We start from the raw sequence: 18,669 nt of genomic DNA on the forward strand, positions 1-18,669 counted from the left end.
CAGAGTACTAAAAATTCAGGCATGTAAAATGCAATTACCCACAAGGAATTTGGCACACGGTCAGCACCACTGTATCAAAAAAAAAAAAGCTAAGGGACTTGTTAACATGATCTCATGCTTCTCTTGAAAGACCAGCAGCATCTCTTGATACTATGCTACAGCACAGGCTAAGAATAGATTCACAGTGAAGGACATCACCACCTCTTTCTGCAATAGCAGTTTCCTTTGAAACCTCCTAACTCAATGCCAGTTCTGAGTGGTTTGGGAGATTTGTCAAGATTACAGTCAGAGGTATTCTGCCTGCAGGCACTTTTGAGAGAGAGCACAAAAGACTGCGTAACAGACGAAAAAGAAATAGCATAAAAAAGTCACATTTCCATGCTTCCCTCTAAGTAGCTGTTTATGCTTTCATGTTATAAGGTGCCTACAGCAGGTTTTTTTTTTTTAAGCTAGGACTTCTCTGCCAAGTTTGCCATCTTCTGTGGAACCTCAGCTTTCATCCAATTTAACTCTTTCTCTAAAAATGCTCTTCAGCTCTTGGGATTACGACCCTGAGTGAGTGCTAACCCTGTTTTACAGATTGGATCCAGCAAAAGTCATGTGTGCTCAGCACCACTAGAAATTTTCAAGAGTGTATATGGTCCCAGTTTAGAAAAAAATTAAATTAGCAATTCCACAAACCTAACAACCGCTGCTTTCTTACTATTTTTCCTCAGCCCCACACCTCAAAGTGCTTTACAAGGCAGGTAGCATTATCATATTTTTACAGATGGGAAAACTAATAATTTGCCCAAGTTTATTTAATGGGCCACTAACAGGATCAGAACTGGAATCCAGGTCTCCCAAGTCCCACTCAAGGCCCTGCCCATCGATAACGCTGCCAAAGAAGCGCAGCAAGTTTCAAACAACTGAGGAATATGAAATGCATGTCCTGCAAGGCTCCATTTATCTGTCACACCCCCACAGATGGTGTTTTTTCAAGATGTTACCAAAAATCAATCTCAGTTTGCTAATATCACCCAAGAAATCATGAAATTTGGGTTCTTTTGATTTTTTATATTTCAATTTCTCCTTCTCTTCTACACTGAATGGACTTGTCTACTTTCTGCAGTGGTGCTACAAGCTGCTGTTTGTGTTAACGGACAGGGAAACTCAGTTCCTGAGAAATAAAGAAAATGTGGGCATAACTTTCCTATAACAACTGTGTCCTATAAGGTCATAAATCTGTGTAATCTTTGGTGTCCTGACATATTTGCCCATTGTAGGAACTTCTAAACTGCTAATTTACTAATTTGATTTTGCAGATACACAGAAGGTCATGCTGAATCTCTTAAAATTCTCCAAAATCTTAATATGGACTGCAAATTTAATAACATTTTAAAAGGGAAGCAGATATTCATATTTCACAGAGATTGTAAATAGACCAATGTTCTGCTCCGATCCCATGTTTTCCTTCCTATTAGATCACACTCCTTTTCAAAGGGTCACTTTCAAAAAAATAGAGATATTCATAATAAAAATTGTGCAGGCACTTGGAAAATCTAGATGCAACATAAATACACAGAAATGAGAATTCCTTTACAAAATGTAAAGGAATCCAGCTATTGATGTCCTAGAAACAAACAACATTCAGCTTTTACTAAGAGAAGAAAATCCACTTTGACGGAAAGTAAGAGCTCAGTGTTAAAACATTTGCAGAACACTCATATTCTGCAAGAAGAACCCCTACAGATACTGAATACTGACTTCGTATTTTTTGTGGCATAAAGCCAGCATACATTCCGTCATGACTTTTATAAGATTTTTGACCTTTGCTGCTTGGATCAAAAGGTCATTCATTCATAAAGGAGCTTGAAATGTGTACTGCTGCTTTGTAGGTTTTACCTATCAGTTTCAAGAATGATTAAGTCCCCCTATGAAGAAAAAATATCCACTGCTGTTTAAAATATGTGCACACTATATTGTAATAGAATTGAGCCTGAGGTACTTGAGATAAGTGAATGACTGGATGTATGAAGAAATACCATAAAGATAAGAAAATAGTTTCTAACTATCACAGGAATGGATCAGAAAGATTAATATGATTCATCAGCACTACCTCTACAATAATTCTTGACTGCCACCACACTGTAGGTCAAAAAGTGAAGAAGCCAGCTTTCCACATGACTGTGGCTTTTATTTTACCTGAAATGAAAGGTCTTCCAAAAACCCATTGTTAGCCAAACATGCACATAGTAGCATAAGAAAAAACTAAAGAGCAATGGAACACATGAAATGAGGGCCACTCAAGGTTAAATAGCTATCTGATGTTCTTCATTGTGTCTGTATCCACAGCCTTGTAAGCCTCTTCAGGTATTGTGTTTAGCTACATCCATCATTTCCTTACCTTAGGCCATGTTTGCATTCTGTGCAGATTTGGAATTCAACACATGTCTTACAGTTTTCACTACATTTTCGGCAAACAATCTTATCTACAAAGGAAAAAAAGAAAACAGCCCAGAAAACCGTGGTCAGTTATGTTTAATAAAACTATACGGATATATTTTTACATGACTTATTGCTTTCTAGCTTGACATCAGGAAAAGAAGCAGCAAGCTAGACTAAAATAGCTAAATTCTGCCTATCATTAGCTTTTTCCATCAAACATCAAATGGTTTAATCTATTTCTAAACATTTGAAGTTATAGTTGTACCTTGAGAAAAAAAATGCTTTGAGGTCATTATAAAATCTTCATAAACATTTTAAATTTACATTAACTATTTATAATATGGACTTAAATTTTCTTTTCATACAGCAGTGATATGCAGTAACAATTGCCATGTGTTCCAGAGACTGTCCTGCAATTTATCTCTTACATTTTCTGTGCAAGCAGCCTGTCCTGTCTTACCTGATTTGGTGCTTAAAAACACACCTGCCTGAACGGGTCTAATCTTAGCAAAGTCAACACATAAATTACTTAACACCTGCCTTTTTATCTCAAGAGCTCCCTACTTTAAGAGACCTGCTGTCTTTTGAGATGCAGTGCCATGTACCTTTCTGAGAAGAAAAACCCGATGTTCCCATTTAATCCTAAATTTTCACCTATCCATCTTAATTGGGTGGAAAGGAATTCCCTTTACTGTAATTCTCACACAGTGAAAAATGGAAGAATTAAAGTAGTACCTGTTTTCACTAATTCTCAAAAAATGAACACAGAGCTTCATGAGGCAGAAAGCAAAAGGTTAGGTACCTAGATGAACAAAGCTCCTGAGTACATATTTATCTTCTAAGGATGTGTCTAAAGATAACTGAAGTCACTGCAGTTTTAAGCACATGTTTGAACATATGTCTAAGTATTTTTGCTAGCCAAAGCTGGAAATTAAACATGGGCAGTCTACTTGGCAATCACAGGAGGAAACTGAAGGCACGTGTCTCACATGGCAGAGAATTACTGCTCTTGGGTCATCACATCACTGCAGGTGCTTAGGTCTGTCAGAAACATTAATTGCAACCACGTTTTACATCTGAGGAGCCTATTTTTCCTAGAGCTCCAGTTTAGTGGCCATGGTCAATTCCTCAGCTCTCTCTTCTATCTGGTGCCACACTTGAATTTGGGGGAATGGGGAATGCCTCCCGTTCAGAATGTGGGTGCTGCCTGTCCCTTCCTGGAGTAGTGATAACCTGCTCTGTCCTGCAGCTGACTTGCTCTTGAACTGCCCTCATTCTGCTACTGTTACTCCCAGCCACAAGCAGAAAAGACACCCTGCCACTAAGCATGGTTTTTAAAATAAAGGAAGATTTTTGAGGAGCTTCTTGATCACACTTGGCAACAATTTAATAAGAGGAATAGGATAAGAGATAGATGCATCAACATACACTTTTCCTGCTTGTAAGTATTCCAGCAACCTCCCCAGATCAAATTCTGTAGCCCACAATAAAGAAACAACAAGAAATACTAACTCTTATCCAGGTAAAACCCATCAGGGCAGTTGGTAATACAGCTATTGGTTACTTCATTCAGGTAGTAGCCAGATTTACAGGTCATGCACTGGTCACTATGGCCTCCAACACAGGTTTCACAATTGGGTGAGCATTTTTTACAGCGTTTCTTGTCTGCATTGTAGTGACCAGGTGGGCAGGTCGAAACACAGATCCTGCAGACAGCAGGGAAGAGAAGGCAGAGTCGTTAATGAAATAACCTGCCACCACATTCCTGGACCATGACTGCAAAGCAGAAGTATTTCTCAGCATTGCTGCTTTTCTAATGATCATGTTTACTAAGATGTAACCCTCCAAAACATTGCATCAAGCTGCCTCTTCTCTTCCATTTATTTCCCTACAGCATATGCTATCTCACTGGCAAATGCCTTGTCAGACAGTCATACAGTATCATTTTTGACCATCTACATTTCTTCCTATCTTGTTCAAACTCAATCACAGAAGCTGTAGTAGCTATCACAGTTATATATATAGCCTATAATGAAAAAATAATCACGAGATGGGGAAATAATCAGAGAAGGGTGTTTGAAGGCTGTACTTTAAATTCTGATTAGCTAGGGTTTTTTTTTCAACTCCTAAGAAAATTTGTCAAAGTCAGTGGAAAATGAATTTTCCATGACTGCAGCAAAGAGAAGAGGAAAGGAAGTTAAGATATACACTAAGAAATCTATGAATTAAAGATTTTTTTTTCTTGGTCTTACCGTGTATTGTTCTTAGATTTGTAGTAGTAGTGCAGACAGTCAGTACAATGATCTGGTCCGGGCCCATCACACCCTACTTTACTGCATTCTGCATTGCAGGGACCTGTAATAAAACCAGAATACAGGGGGGGAAGGGATTAAAACTTCTCATTTAGTACTTAGCACCCCTTAAAACATAGTATTTTAACACAGAATGCAATTACTCTGTTTCCCTGTTTGATCTGAATTCCAAATAGTAATTTGGCTCCACCAAAAAGGAAAGTTTTTAGTACCTATAGACCTTGCAAATCCTGGCCTCAGTATTTATTTGTAGTGATTTATAATTTTTAGCAAGTGTGGCATCCTCTATAGAATCTATCAATGAGAAACTATTTCTGGATCCAAATGGGTGCTTTCCTAATGAGTAACAAATAATTCTGAATTTTATTTAGAAATATGCAAAGTCTTCTGTAATTCATAATAAGGAATTATTAGCAAAATCACTTATAACAAGCAGGTCAACATAAATGATGAACAACATGATCAGTGGCTACTCTGGTTACCAGTTGGGCTACCACAACACAGCTGAACCAGCCACCAGGGCCCAGGTATGCTTCCCTCTGTGCTGCTACATGCTGCAAAAGCCTTGGCTAATACTTGCTGATTAGCACGTCTTCCGTCTCACCTGCAGCCATGTTGGACTTGATGATCCTTATGGGTCCCTTCCAACTTGAGATATTCTATGATTCTATGTTTACAGTTTTCAAATAGGTCCTTCCTGCTATGGGAGGAGAGAACCATCAACTCCTGACTGTATGTAGGTGAACAAAGCCCATGGGTGAAGTTATAACTTTCAGGGTCACTGCTGTCTCATGAATGAAATGCGTTGAGTTTGCCAGCCACCTTGAAATTTCTCCTAACATCAGGTAAACTTGAAGTAAAGTGAGTTTGCTTCATACAAAAACTTAAGAAGTTAGTGACCTTTACAGCAGAGATAGATAGTAGTGTTTCATCACCTACCAAAACACGGAGTTCAGCAGCTCTCAATCTAAAATAAGGATTGTGGGTCTGACATGCTGTGGCAGGAGACGGTAATAACAGAAACTTCTAAATTGAACTTTGTCCTGCTGTTTGCTTGCTGGTGGAGCTATACTTAAGATTCATCAGCCCTAACCGTCTACACAATGCTCCTAATGTTGGATTACATGTAGCAAACTGCCAACTTGGCTTATTTTGCAGTGCCAAAAATCTAACTCTATTAAAGTCTAATGAAAAGGTTGAAAAACTTCTATAGAGATGAGTGAGAAATAACACAGATGTAGAAGATAATGTTCTTCATATATATACGTGTGCCTATGTGTAAATATATGTTTTTATATACTTACATGAAAAGCAGTGCATTATTCATAGTTTGTTAAGTGTAGCTTAAAAATACATAACTCTATGCTTACAAACTCATGAGGATGAAATGAAAATGTCTAAATTATGAAACAAATAGTTCTGATCTTAAATTAAGAATTCACTTCACTGAACATTTTACATATGCAGAGTCTCAGGTCACTCCTTCAACCTATTATGTGTTCAGTAAACGTAAACCAGAGTAAATGAATGTACGCACCTGAATAGTCATCTGTTCCATAATCTTCTGTAGGCTCTTCCACTGGACTAGAGCGCACTCTTTCCACTTTCGGAAAATCATTTCTTGGTGAGTAAGGCTGGATGGACGTTCCATACAGTACTAAGGACCACTCTTTCAATTTGCCTAGAAGTTAAGTATTTAAAATCTAGTTTTAGAAACCATTTCTATTTTCTTTGTCTTACAAAAACATATCACTTGTAAACATGACTTTGTGAGTAGGTATGGAAGCCGTTGCTTTTCAAATAAGTGTCTTCAGTTTAATATAGATAGTGCAATCACTGCTTCACTATAAACTGAGAAAGCATACTTCAATCAGATTTTTACATGGTATTTTCATGACGTTCCAGCCTCTTGTAGGTCTAGTAAAAGTTTGCACCACGGGTTGAACTCAATATAAACAATAAACAAAAAAACCTTTGGCCATACAGTTATTTGGAAAATGTATACGGTACTCAACACGGAGTTTTTGCTCTGGATTTCACGATCCCTCAGAACATTAATTGTCCAGTAATTATTATTTGAGATCTCTTAGCTAACTAGCTGTATTCAGAATTCTGACTTAAGAAAGGGGTTACATTTTGTTTACTATCCAAGAGTACTTTTCATTGGCTTACAGGACACATCTCGATGAACAGGAAACAACTTCTTTTAAAATATCCATGGTAGAACATCAGTGTTCCTTCCCAAGCCAGCATAACTTCTTATTTATTTGCCCTAGTTATTTGGCAGATATATCACCGCATTGTCTGTGTTCATCACTAATATTTCATCCTCCCAGTACTTGAGCGAAGAAAGAAAAAAATTGTTTGCCCGCCTGAAGCATTATCTGACTTTTTGGCAATTTTTTTTGTGGAAGAATAAAAAGATAAATGTATATCAAGTCATCAGTTCAGGCTGTCAGGACACAAAGTGTGAACTTCCAGTACCCACCTTTCTGTCTATACTACCTGGTGAATTAATTCTGTGAAAGAGCAAAAGGAATCAGGCCTGAAATAATGCCTAAAGTAATGACGCAGAAAAAACACATCCCTGCTTGAAAAGATGGAATGTAAGTTTGGTCCTATCCTATTCTCTGGATTATATTAACCAATGTCGGAGTAGCTAGTTGTAAATGTCAAATTCGCATCACAAGAGAATGGAAACAGAGGACCAGGGAGTATTTCTTTTCTGAATTTGAACTATCCTGTTTTGGAGGCTGTTCTGTGGTGAAAACACTTTTCCCTTATAACTATTATTTAAAAAGAAATGTAATCCAGGTATGTGTCTTGTCAAGGAAATCACTTAGTATACTTAATGTAAAATTAAATTCAAGCAATCTTCTTCTTCTTTTGTTTTATCTATTTTAATGATACTCAACAATCTGAGCTTTCATATTGTTCACTTGGACTTTTTCAACCTGTGCAAGCTAATTACTTTGACCTTTTCCAGTGATTTTCTGTATTTTTCCCAATGTCATCTGGTGTCCTCCATTGACATGACCAAGACAATACATTATGTCTCTCCTTTTACATTCATCCTTCAAGCAGTAAGCAACAATAAGCAAACCCACTACCTGACAGATGATAGCCCAGTTCTTTTAAATGGTTTATACTGGGGTTAAAGATGAGAATCTCTGTCATCTCTCTGTCTCTTGCCAACCCAATTTAATCTTTCTAGAACAGAAATGTCTACACTTCATATGAAACCTTCTCTGCTCTATACTCAGTTTTTGATAAGAAACTATAGGCAAGAGACTACATCTCATGACAGTTGTTTCACACAGTAGCTTCCAACTTTTCACAGCTAAAGCAAAGCATTACTTTTTCTAAAGAGACATTCAATCCTGATTTAAAAAATGAACTGATGAAGAGTCTACCAAACCCGCTGCCAAACTACTGGCTAATTACCTTGGCCATAAAACTGCATGCACCTTATTTTCAATTTGTCTTTTCTTACCTCTAGCTCACAGCCATGTAGCTCTTTAGTCCCCACTAGATTAAAAAGACCCAAATCACATATTTTCTTCCTGTATAGACATCAAGTTATCTCTCAATGTCCTTTAGAGTGATTCAGCTGGGACCTTAAAGGCACTTTCCTTTTTAGGAAAGGAGTCACACAAGGAGCTCATTTTTAACCAGATATGCAGTCATCTCTACAGCCTTTTCAAAGCTACAGCTTCTCTACATACAGTCTCTATCCTTTTTGTGTTTTAACCCACTTCTACAGCATATGGATGACAATATATTGGATGCAATCAAGAATGTGTGTTTTGCTAAGTTATTCAGATCTTTTCATCCTCATCATTATTATGCTCCAAAGATCACTAAACTTTCCAAGGGTTGATTTTATACTTCTTCCAGAACACTGGTAAAAATACTGAATACTAGAAAAAAGTATTTGCAAGGACCGACTGAAAATAACCACAGGTAAAGATGTTCCTCAAGCACAGTGTATTGTGTCTGGACTTTACACACATGGAAAGGCTTGTACTAACACTACTGCAGGAAGGATTGGTGCTTTGAATGTATACCTAATGCAAAAGGGCAGCACGGGGAATAATGCAGGGTCTCTCAGGAGATTAGTTGCCTTTTAAGAATGGTTCAGTAAATAAAGAAGGGAAAAATTCATGTGACTTGCCAGCAAATAAATGAGGTCTGCCCCAAGGCAGGTTTAATTTGCACAATGAGAATATTTCAATAACTAAGTATATATACATACACACACACACTTTTATAATGAATAAACAAAGTGTGCACTTTTAAGCCAAAATCTTTCTTTCCCCAGTTTTGGCTGATTCCATCATTTAGTTTGGCTAGAATAATACTTTACCCTGCTTGTACTTAGTATGTAACAGAGATCCCATATTGTATGTGTAGGAGAAAGGGTATATCACAGTGTTTCACAGCGAGCACATGTCCACCTCCATAAACTCTACAGAATTAAATGCAGAAATCACATGCACTACTTTTATGAAATGGACCCTGCATTTCTTTACGGGTAACAGATGTGGCATTACCTTGCCAATGCAGGGATATGATGACATGTTGGCTCTTTCTTCTCAATTTGATTACAGGAAAACTGCAGCTCTTAATTATAAGACCTTTCAATAGCTAAACAAACACATGCACACAACACAAACAAGAAACAGGCATGATGGTGATATCAGTGTGATAAACTGCAGGCTACGGTGATAAACCAGAGAGGCACCATAAATCGTGTTTAAGCACCTTTTGTTTACTTCACGTTCTGTTCAGTCCAGAGACTAACCCCAACATGCCCAAACAGCCCAGTTTAACCACCACTGATATATGGCAGGCACTTTCAAATCTTTCTGAACAGAAGTGTTACTGGACAGCTTCCATCACAGAACAACCACTGCTCTAGAAAGTTGGGGGACATATTACCAGACAGTATAGAATGAACCAGGATCCAAATTCACAACCAGACTGCATCTTGTGAAATCCAAATGTGTGTAAAAACCTAACCAGTCTCAAGCACTGTTTCAAATTGTGGTTAAAAGAAAGTAAGGAGTAAGCTCTCTGGCAGGATTCCTTCAGTGTATCAGCTTCCTCCACAACCCTTGGTGGGGCAGGTCTACTTTCTCCACATCCCCTGGCCTTACTGCCCCTTTTCTTCCTGAGCTGGCTCTTTAGGCTTTAGTCCTCATGGAGCAAAAGAAATCAGACCCATCAGATTACCCACTGTAGCACTGAGAAGAGTATATATAAAGTACTGAAATCAATAAATCAGTAAGACCTGTACAACTACATATGTAAAACAGCAGTGCAGAGGAACAGGTTTTAAAGTGTAAAGCTGGAAATGTAGGGGCCACTTTTAGACTGTCCTGGTGACATAAAAGGGCTGTAAAAGATGTCTGGAGAATAGGCTGTATGAACAGTTTGAAAAATGGCTCCATGCTACCTCTTTTCTAGGCTTTAGTACAGGGAGTGTGCCAGGGAAGAGAGAAGAGGGGAACAGACGAAACATGTTGCGTTGTGGCTCTGCTTCTTGCCTGTTGGATGAACCGCGGGGTCTGGTGAAGAGCTAACTTGTCCTAACTTGTCCTTCAAGCCAGCAATGTTCCTGGCCGCATCAGGAATAACGAGTGCAAGATGGAATTGAAAATCATTGATTTTTGTCTCTTTTCAGCAATCTGATTAAAATTAAATCACTTAGTTGTTGTTTAATACCTCCCCTCTATAAAATTCTAAAGCACTGAAAATTAAAAAAAACCCCAAACACCAAACCTCCTCCTAAATCCCTGAACAATTCTGCTCACAGCCTATGGCTGCTTTTCCAAATACATTTAATGAACACCCCTTTTTAGTGTACTGGAAACTTTGCTCTGCATTTACTGGTGCAATTAATATCACTTAGCTAAGAACCTTTCACCACTGCAAAATGATGGTAAGAAGTGATCAGTGCAGATAAAATGAAGTGAAAATTGAAACACTGGCAATGCTGGTTTTTCCTTTCAAAGCTCTAGAGGGTGATAATCAAGATATTCAAAATGCTGTGCCTAAAGTTAACCACTTGAGGATACTGCTGACATTTAAGTGACACTGGCCACCTTAGAGTTACCACAGACTTTAATAAAAAGTTGTTCGCTGCTCAGCAATTTTGAAAATTGCACTGATTATCTTGGTCTTCAGTAGGGACTTACTGGCCTCATATTACGTAACAGGTTTTAAAAATTTTGGCTTATGACTGCTGGTTTAGCATCCTAAAAAAAATTTCAGGTTATGCAGACAACTGAGACAGGCGATTAGAGAATGTGATTTGATGGACAGACAGGCAGAGAAACTTTTTGAAAAAGCAGAGAGATTGGATATATGGTCATCTGCTGCATTGAAAAGAACATAATGAAAAGGTAATGAAAAGCAGAAATAAAGAACTAAAATTCTCACTTAATTCCATCAATTTCAACAGCAGTTGAGTGAGGCTGATCTCTGTGTTAGAATTTTTAGGCAGAAAATTATCTAAGTAGCATAAAATCAGCACTTCCATTTTGTCATAATTTTGAAATGAGAGGGTTCATTTTTGTCCAAAGTAAAATGTATAAACCCAGTTGGTTTGGCCTATGCACCACTTGGAATAGGAAGGAGACTGGACAACTCCGTGTTCACACGTTAGAATTCCTCCTGTGCCCTGGCTTGCTCTAAGCCATGACGGAAATAGTCCTACTGAGTTTGTGAGCTGCAGGAGTGATTGGACCAGCTGGCGTCCCAGAAAGGCACATTTACCTTGAACAGGTGAACTGCACATAGCCTTCATTCCAATCTGAATAATTTAACAAACCAAATTTCAACTGAGAGGAAGACAAAGTACTCCATCTCCATATCTGGTGGCAGAAACATTAATAGGCCTTTCTTGGACAAAGTAGAATTGAAACAATTAACATTCTTCTAGAATAGTCAACTACATTGCACATGTCCTATCACACTAGCCTTTCTTATTTTAAACTCAAAGCTTTTAAGCACTTCAGTTCACATTTTAGTCAATGTTTCTTTATGTGTGCTTTTTCATGTAGCAGAAACAATAAAAGTACTTATACTTAGCGAGGCTATTTTGAATAGTTTTAATGACTTCCAATAACGTACTAATTCAGGAACAAACACACTTCAAAATCTCCTATTGTTAAGTTCACAAAGATATATTTTTGTAGCTTCAAGTACTTTAAGTTAACATCTAGGTCTTAAAATTCAGAATTGATTTTTAGCAAATCAATTAGAAAACACTTACTGCTTTGTGAGTTTACTTAGCTGTCTGAGATTGAATGTATCCTTTATTTCACTGAAGTATAAACTAATTCTATTGCTAATGTCATTGTAGTCCTAAACGTATTTCAGAGCAGAATTCTTATAATTAATTTTTATCTAGCAGAAAGCAGTAATCAACTAGATTTGCCACTTCCAATGTAATATTATTGCATTCTGACATGCTGTCTAACCAGAGGAAGTGTTAATTTAGATTTAGTGATAAATGATTTCCAATACATCAGTAGTATTCATCTCTCTAACATGTTTTAATCTAGATTATTTAAGTGATATTTCAGCTTTGATTATTTTTATTAAAGGGTTTCCACCGACTTTGATTTGGCTCTGAAGGAAGCTATATTCATTCAGTATTCATGCATAAACAGTGGTATTTTTGTCTGTGTATAATGTATCTATTTCAAAATGGTTTTTCAGGTTTAAATTTTCAGTGAGTCCAAAGGCAAGTATATACTCATCTCTCATAACCAGCAAATAGAAGTAAGCACGTACTCCCATGAGTCTCTTTAAAAGCCCTTCCCTCAATCTCCATTTCTTTCAAAGTGCTCATACTGAAATATGTGAATGAAACTGAACTGTGCAGTGGGAATTAAAAGCAGAAGAACGTCTGTAGCCTCAAAAATTCTTACCAGGAGCACAGTTCATGCGTGGACGAATGCCAGGTCTGAGCACTCTGCCCATACACACAGGAGCACAATGCAACCTATCAGTGGTTGAAAGCCGTGAATTTCTTTCTCTGGTGTAGTGGGATTTTCTAGTTGTGTAAACACCGATAAATGCCACTTTTTCTTACAGGCAGGATAAAAAATATAAAGCTAAGAAAAACAACATGAAAATAAATCCCTGGGCCCTATGTAGCTGATATAGGCCAAGTAAATATGGGCCCTGTATCAGCCATGAAAGTCACAGGCAATATGAATACAGCAGAGTAACTCTGGGCTGCTCTAACTTGTGTTGAAGACCTGTCTGATAAATGTATATTCAACATCCAGAAAACAGATGCCTGCAGATGGAGATACTATAACTTCTTTCAAATGTGCCACATGCAGTTTCATGCAGTTTTGTACCTTCTTCCTTGAAAACTGCGCCTAGGAAACATTTGGCCTTGTTTAAAGCACTGACTCTTAGCAACCCATCAGATGGTACAGGGGTCTGTCTCTGCTTGAAGAATTCATGTCCGGTATGATGTAGCTCTAAATGGCCCAAGTCTCTTTTTATACTTTGAGGCAACACATGTGACTGCAAGAAAGAGGGCAGTTTACCCCTGAGAAGGTGACACCCTCCATGGAAACCAGAAGTAAGTTCAGAATAAAAGAGAACTATGTGTCTTAAATGGCAAATAACAGCAACATAAAAATGAAGAGTGCATTGATAACTGAAATTAAGAATAATGCTCTTCACAGCTCTCCCTTCACACTAAAACCGGTGAGATGTTCCAGCTGTAAATAAAAGTTGGAAAACAGTCAAGGCAGTATTAGCAACTGCAAGCATTCTTCTAATTCACTGAGCCCAAATAAAGGTTAGAGTCATACCCGGAGTCTTGAAATTTCTCAGCTGAGATGGAGTGTCACAGATTTCCAAGATCCAGTCACCTGCTGCTTTTTCACTCCAGCAGTGAGTAGTCATAAACTCCCAGTTTTTGAATCCTTCCATGGAATGATCAAATAGCCTAAAATAAATGATGACATTATTTTAAGTGAACCATTTTATTTGGGGAGCTAAGCCTCCAAGCCTGCAAACTCTCGAATGATATACTAATTAGCCAGTTCATTCATCTGTGCCTTTATATAACATTACTCATGACAGTTTTCCCACACATATTTCAAGTACGTTCAACAGTTTCTTGTTGTTTTGATGGAAGAGATTCTTTACATGCCATCATTTGTCATAATGTGAAAGAGAATGGAAAGAGAATTCATTGCAAAAAAACCCAATTGCTAATACTGTTTAATAGGATTCACGTGTCTTGGGAAAAGTGCATACAATACAGCATATCCATTGCTTTAACAGCATGATGTAAATACAAACAACTTGTAAGTTGGAAAATTTCTGTAACATTTATTTTTGGCTTTGGATTGGAATACTTAAAAGCGGTTTAAAAACAATGAAAAGTACTAAGTGACTGAGACAATATTAGCTATTCAATATATGTGACTTCTTGTGAGGAAATAAAATGTAACTGAGACATTGGTCTCAATCCTCAAATGACCAAGGTATCACTCTCTTCAAACAATTGACAGAACTGAGTTTGGGTAAAACTGAGAGACTAATGGCATCTGATGGTTTCATCTAACCAACAACATTACCATAATTTAATTACCTAGGTCTTGAGTGAAGAGGTTATTCTTTACTGTTACTTTCTACACTAATTTCAAGCTTTATTCTCAAAAGGTTGTGAAGTTCAGCAAACATTGGGAAAGCAGCATACTTTTGTAGCAAGGTGAGTATGTGTCAATTTCTGGTAAAAATCGCCACACAAGATGTAAGTAAAATGCCATACTTGCTGAAAACTTTGGTCAGTCAGAGGCATGGGGTCAGGTACTGCATATCCACACTTACTTCAATAGGACCTGTATGGACATGCATGCCTGGTGCACTTTATAGGACTCAGCCCAAAGCTGATTTTCATGCTCTCATTTGTGCAACCTTTTAAATGAATGCCTATAATAGTACTCTTTTTTATTAGTGTTGATAACATTAAATTAAAAAGTATATATATATTTAGAATTGGGCTTCATTTTCACTGATAACTTGGTGAGATTTTCTTCTGATGCAGTTCTGTGCCTCTGTGTTTGTGCATCTATATGTGTGTATATATATATATTCTGCCAGCAGAATTGGCCTGTTTCATGTCACTGTTAAATCAGTTGTTTGAATACAGCAAATCTCACAAACACATGGCACACATCATTTACTGAAAGGGTAGAAATTATTATGCAGTTATTACCCAGTGTTTGCATGTGGGTATGTTCAATTTAAGTCATTATGTAGGTTATTTCCAACAGTTAGTCAAATTGTCATACTGTGTTTTGCTGATAGCTAATGTATTACTTTCTAAACACCCTGTCAATCCATCAAGGCAGCAATATTCCTCTTTGCCATTGCGGCAACTAAATTATATAGTATTATGTAAATACTGTGCAATTACATTGTAAATTCTATATTCACTGGGCTTCCTTTCACGTACATAGAAACACAAGTTGCTGTTTATTTTTACTGTAATTAGTCCAATATTTCCCATAGTATTTTTTGTTTAAGGGTGTTTATTTGTCATGTTTTGGAATTTTAAATTGCTGTCAGATTTCCATTTTAATATTGCATCATTCTTCTAAGTAATTTGGGGAGGAAGAGACAAAAATCCCTTATGACTTTATCATAGGTATATAAAAACACCTTTACCTAAAATATGCTATGGCTGAAACTGCAAGCTTTCATATCTCCATCCATGGAAATGGGGAAAATCCATTAATATTCTTTCATAGAAAATGGACTAGTTTTTGGAAAGACTTCTTTGGGAAAGATTTGAGTCTTATAAACTAAGGTTTAAATTGGAATCTTTTAAAGTATGATCTGTGTTTCTACAAAAGATTCTACAAACAAGTCAAAAAGCTGCAGACAGATCAAAAGAACAGTTAAAAAAAAGTAGAAAGATACTGACTCTGAGGCTGTCTGTATGTGTATGCTGTACATACTCAATGGTCCAAGTATTTTTCTGTTGCTCTGCTTGTGCACTGAACTCTCAAATCAAAGAACCTGTGAGGCAGTACATGGATTTCCCTTTCAGTGGTGTTAAATGAATGAATGAAGGAAATGATCAAAAGTTCAGGTGTACTTTTCCTTATTCAGAAAGAAAAACATATGGAATAGGAGCTTTTGAGGAGCATGGAGCCAGTCCAGATAGTTAATTGATTTTATTTGTCAGATTGACACCGAGTCAAAATTCGTATCAAGGACACACTTACACACAGCTTATCATGGACTAGTAAATTATTAGTATATGGTCTGATGAATTGTTAATTGACTATTACAGGTTATTATAGATTAAAATAACTAAACAAGATTATTAGAATAATCTGGTAATTTTTATAACCATGATCATATACATCTGAAACACCTGTGCTCATGCATTTAACATGCTTTTAAGTACCAAAGTGAGTAACAGCATTTGAATCTTTATAACTTAGTTGTTAACATAACCACAACAGAATGCCAGATCTGTTATTCAGTTACTCAGGTGACCTCTCTTAGTAACAGGACAGTCAAGTCAGGATGGATGTGGCTACTTGACTGACTATATCCAGAGAAACTAATTATGGGCTGCTGCTTACAATGAATAGCATTACATTTAAAAATAACGACTCTTCTCTCTCTAAGAAATTTTATGACATACTCATCACATGTGATACGCAGGTCTACATCAGAATATGTATGCTACAGAGTGGAGAGTAAGCTTATTGCCTTAAAACAAATTAAAGACTCTTGGCGTCTTCCACTGCCACCACTTCAGCCTAGAAATTGCATCACCTTTCTATTTAAGACTATAACTTCAAGCAGAAATACCCATCTGTAATCAAATTTTAGACTCAGAGCAAGACAATTAGCCACTTCCTTGGAATTCCACAAGTAGGAACATAAGGCTAGTCTCTCACAGGTAAATCTACTAACATTAAAAACCCAAACAAACAAGTGTGTCAGCTTCTTAGCAAAGAATCTCAACGTTCCTAAATGCTCAGAAGAATTTGTTTTAATTTCTTTTAATTTTTAATTTCATATGAGAAAAGGCAGTGGGGGTAGGGGATCCATTTGGTAACACCACCATCACCCACCACGAACAATAAAAGGTAAATGCATAAAAGGAACTTTGTTATTATAAAGATGTTTTTTTCATCTCAGATGGTGCAGCTGCACTTGACTGACAGCCATGCTTGTATATTGAACTGACCACATCGAGATCCAGAAAGCCCTGGACTGGCTGATGGATGGGGCTGCAGTGGAGTAGGGGGCAAGAGAAGGTTATTTTCTCCTCTGTACCAGCAGTCTTTGTTTATGATGTGCTCCAGCCTACTATACCAGCAGCCTGACAGGCAAGCGGTCCTTGCCCACTAGTCTAATTGGCCACAAGACTTCAAGTGAGCTTACAGTCTGAAGAGAGTACAGAGTGCCTTCCCCAGCCGTGCATCTGAAAATGCTTTGGTCAACTATTCTCCTTAGAGCAGCTCTTCTCCACAGGATTCAACCACCAGGTCCTTGTGAGATGTAGCCCCTGAGGAACTGCGGAAAGCCCAAATTGACTTAACCAAAGCTTCAGCCAGACCCTACCACCCACCTGCACTGAAGTACTCAGGCAAAAAAGAAATGGTCAGAGAGCACACAGGCACTTCAGAAGCTTTCTCACCTACATGTGTCAGGGAAGATCACTTAAAACTTCCATACATGGATCTAAAGAAGATGTATTTAAGAGGTATGCATACACATCCTTTTTTTTTTTTTTTTAAATTTCCATTTTACATCTGATTATCACAGTTAATTTTATGAAGCAATGGAGATCTCTGAGCTGTCGTGACAAAGTTGTTTGGAGAAGAGTAGCATGAACAATAGGGTACAGTGACTGTCAGCCTCAAGTAGTGGATAGTACAGCAACCATCATCTTTAAATATGGAGAGCATGTCCCCAGGGACTACACATATCTGGATGAAATGCTCCATCATGACCTATAGACATGTCAGGATGCTGAGCTCCACACACCACAGTGGTCAGCCAGCTGTGTGGCTGATACTTATAGCTGTCTTCTTAAAAGCTGTATGTGCTTTCCTATTGAATTTGCAGTAAACCTTCACAAACTTCACTCTAAACAGGCAGAAATCCTAATGCAAGAGCATGAATGAACCTGGTGCCATACATACAGACTTTTTCTACCTTATAATAGGTTCGAAAAGGGACATCTGATTAGGGTAAGGGCTGTAGGGGACACTGACTGTCCATGACACAATCCAGTTTATTCCAAGCGAAACTCAATATAGTAAGTGTTATAGTACAATTGAGGTGGGGCTAGTTTTCATGACGCTAGGAAAAGATTAATTCATTCTCACTATAGTAGCTGGGGCAAATCTATCTGCAGGAAGTAGAAATCCTAGGCATTCTTCCTCAGCCTTAAACAGCTCCTCTCTTCCATTTGGTTCAATATGAACTTCAGAAGCTGAGACATTTAGCTGGATCCTAAATGTGTCCTTAGCCACTCGTCTTCGTTCCCACTTCAACTATGGAAAATTAAGTCAAACTTTTAATCATAGAATCATATAATGATAGAATCATTTAGGTTGGAAAAGACCCTTAAGGTCATTGAGACCAACCGTAAACCTAACACTGCCAAGTCCACCACTAAACCATGTTCCTAAGCACCACATCTACAAGTCCTTTAAATACCTCCAGGGATGGTGACTCAACCACGTCCCTGGGCAGCCTGTTCCAATGCTTGACAACCCTTTCCATGAAGAAATTTTTCCTAATATCCAATCTAAACCTCCCCTGGCACAATTTGAGGCCATTTCCTCTTGTCCTATCGCTTGTTACTTGGCAGAAGAGACCGACCCCCACCTCTCTACAACCTCCTTTCAGGCAG

The 18,669-nt window shown here is 37.7% G+C and overlaps 1 protein-coding gene across 2 annotated transcripts in view; it reads right to left on the reverse strand.

The window, feature by feature from the left end:
* The window catches only part of PCSK5 (proprotein convertase subtilisin/kexin type 5), a 259,698-nt gene that overhangs the window by 66,322 nt on the left and 174,707 nt on the right, over nucleotides 1-18,669 (reverse strand). For both annotated transcript variants that reach the window (XM_075526631.1, XM_075526630.1), the window contains exons 13-17: nucleotides 13,583-13,719; nucleotides 6,277-6,420; nucleotides 4,680-4,782; nucleotides 3,940-4,133; nucleotides 2,387-2,471 (exon numbers count right to left, since the gene is read on the reverse strand). In XM_075526631.1, the coding sequence (XP_075382746.1) occupies nucleotides 2,387-2,471; nucleotides 3,940-4,133; nucleotides 4,680-4,782; nucleotides 6,277-6,420; nucleotides 13,583-13,719 (663 nt within the window). The remainder of the gene's footprint in view (nucleotides 1-2,386; nucleotides 2,472-3,939; nucleotides 4,134-4,679; nucleotides 4,783-6,276; nucleotides 6,421-13,582; nucleotides 13,720-18,669) is intronic.

The sequence above is a fragment of the Mycteria americana genome, chromosome Z (genome assembly GCF_035582795.1).
Source record: "Mycteria americana isolate JAX WOST 10 ecotype Jacksonville Zoo and Gardens chromosome Z, USCA_MyAme_1.0, whole genome shotgun sequence".
Lineage (NCBI taxonomy): Eukaryota > Metazoa > Chordata > Aves > Ciconiiformes > Ciconiidae > Mycteria > Mycteria americana.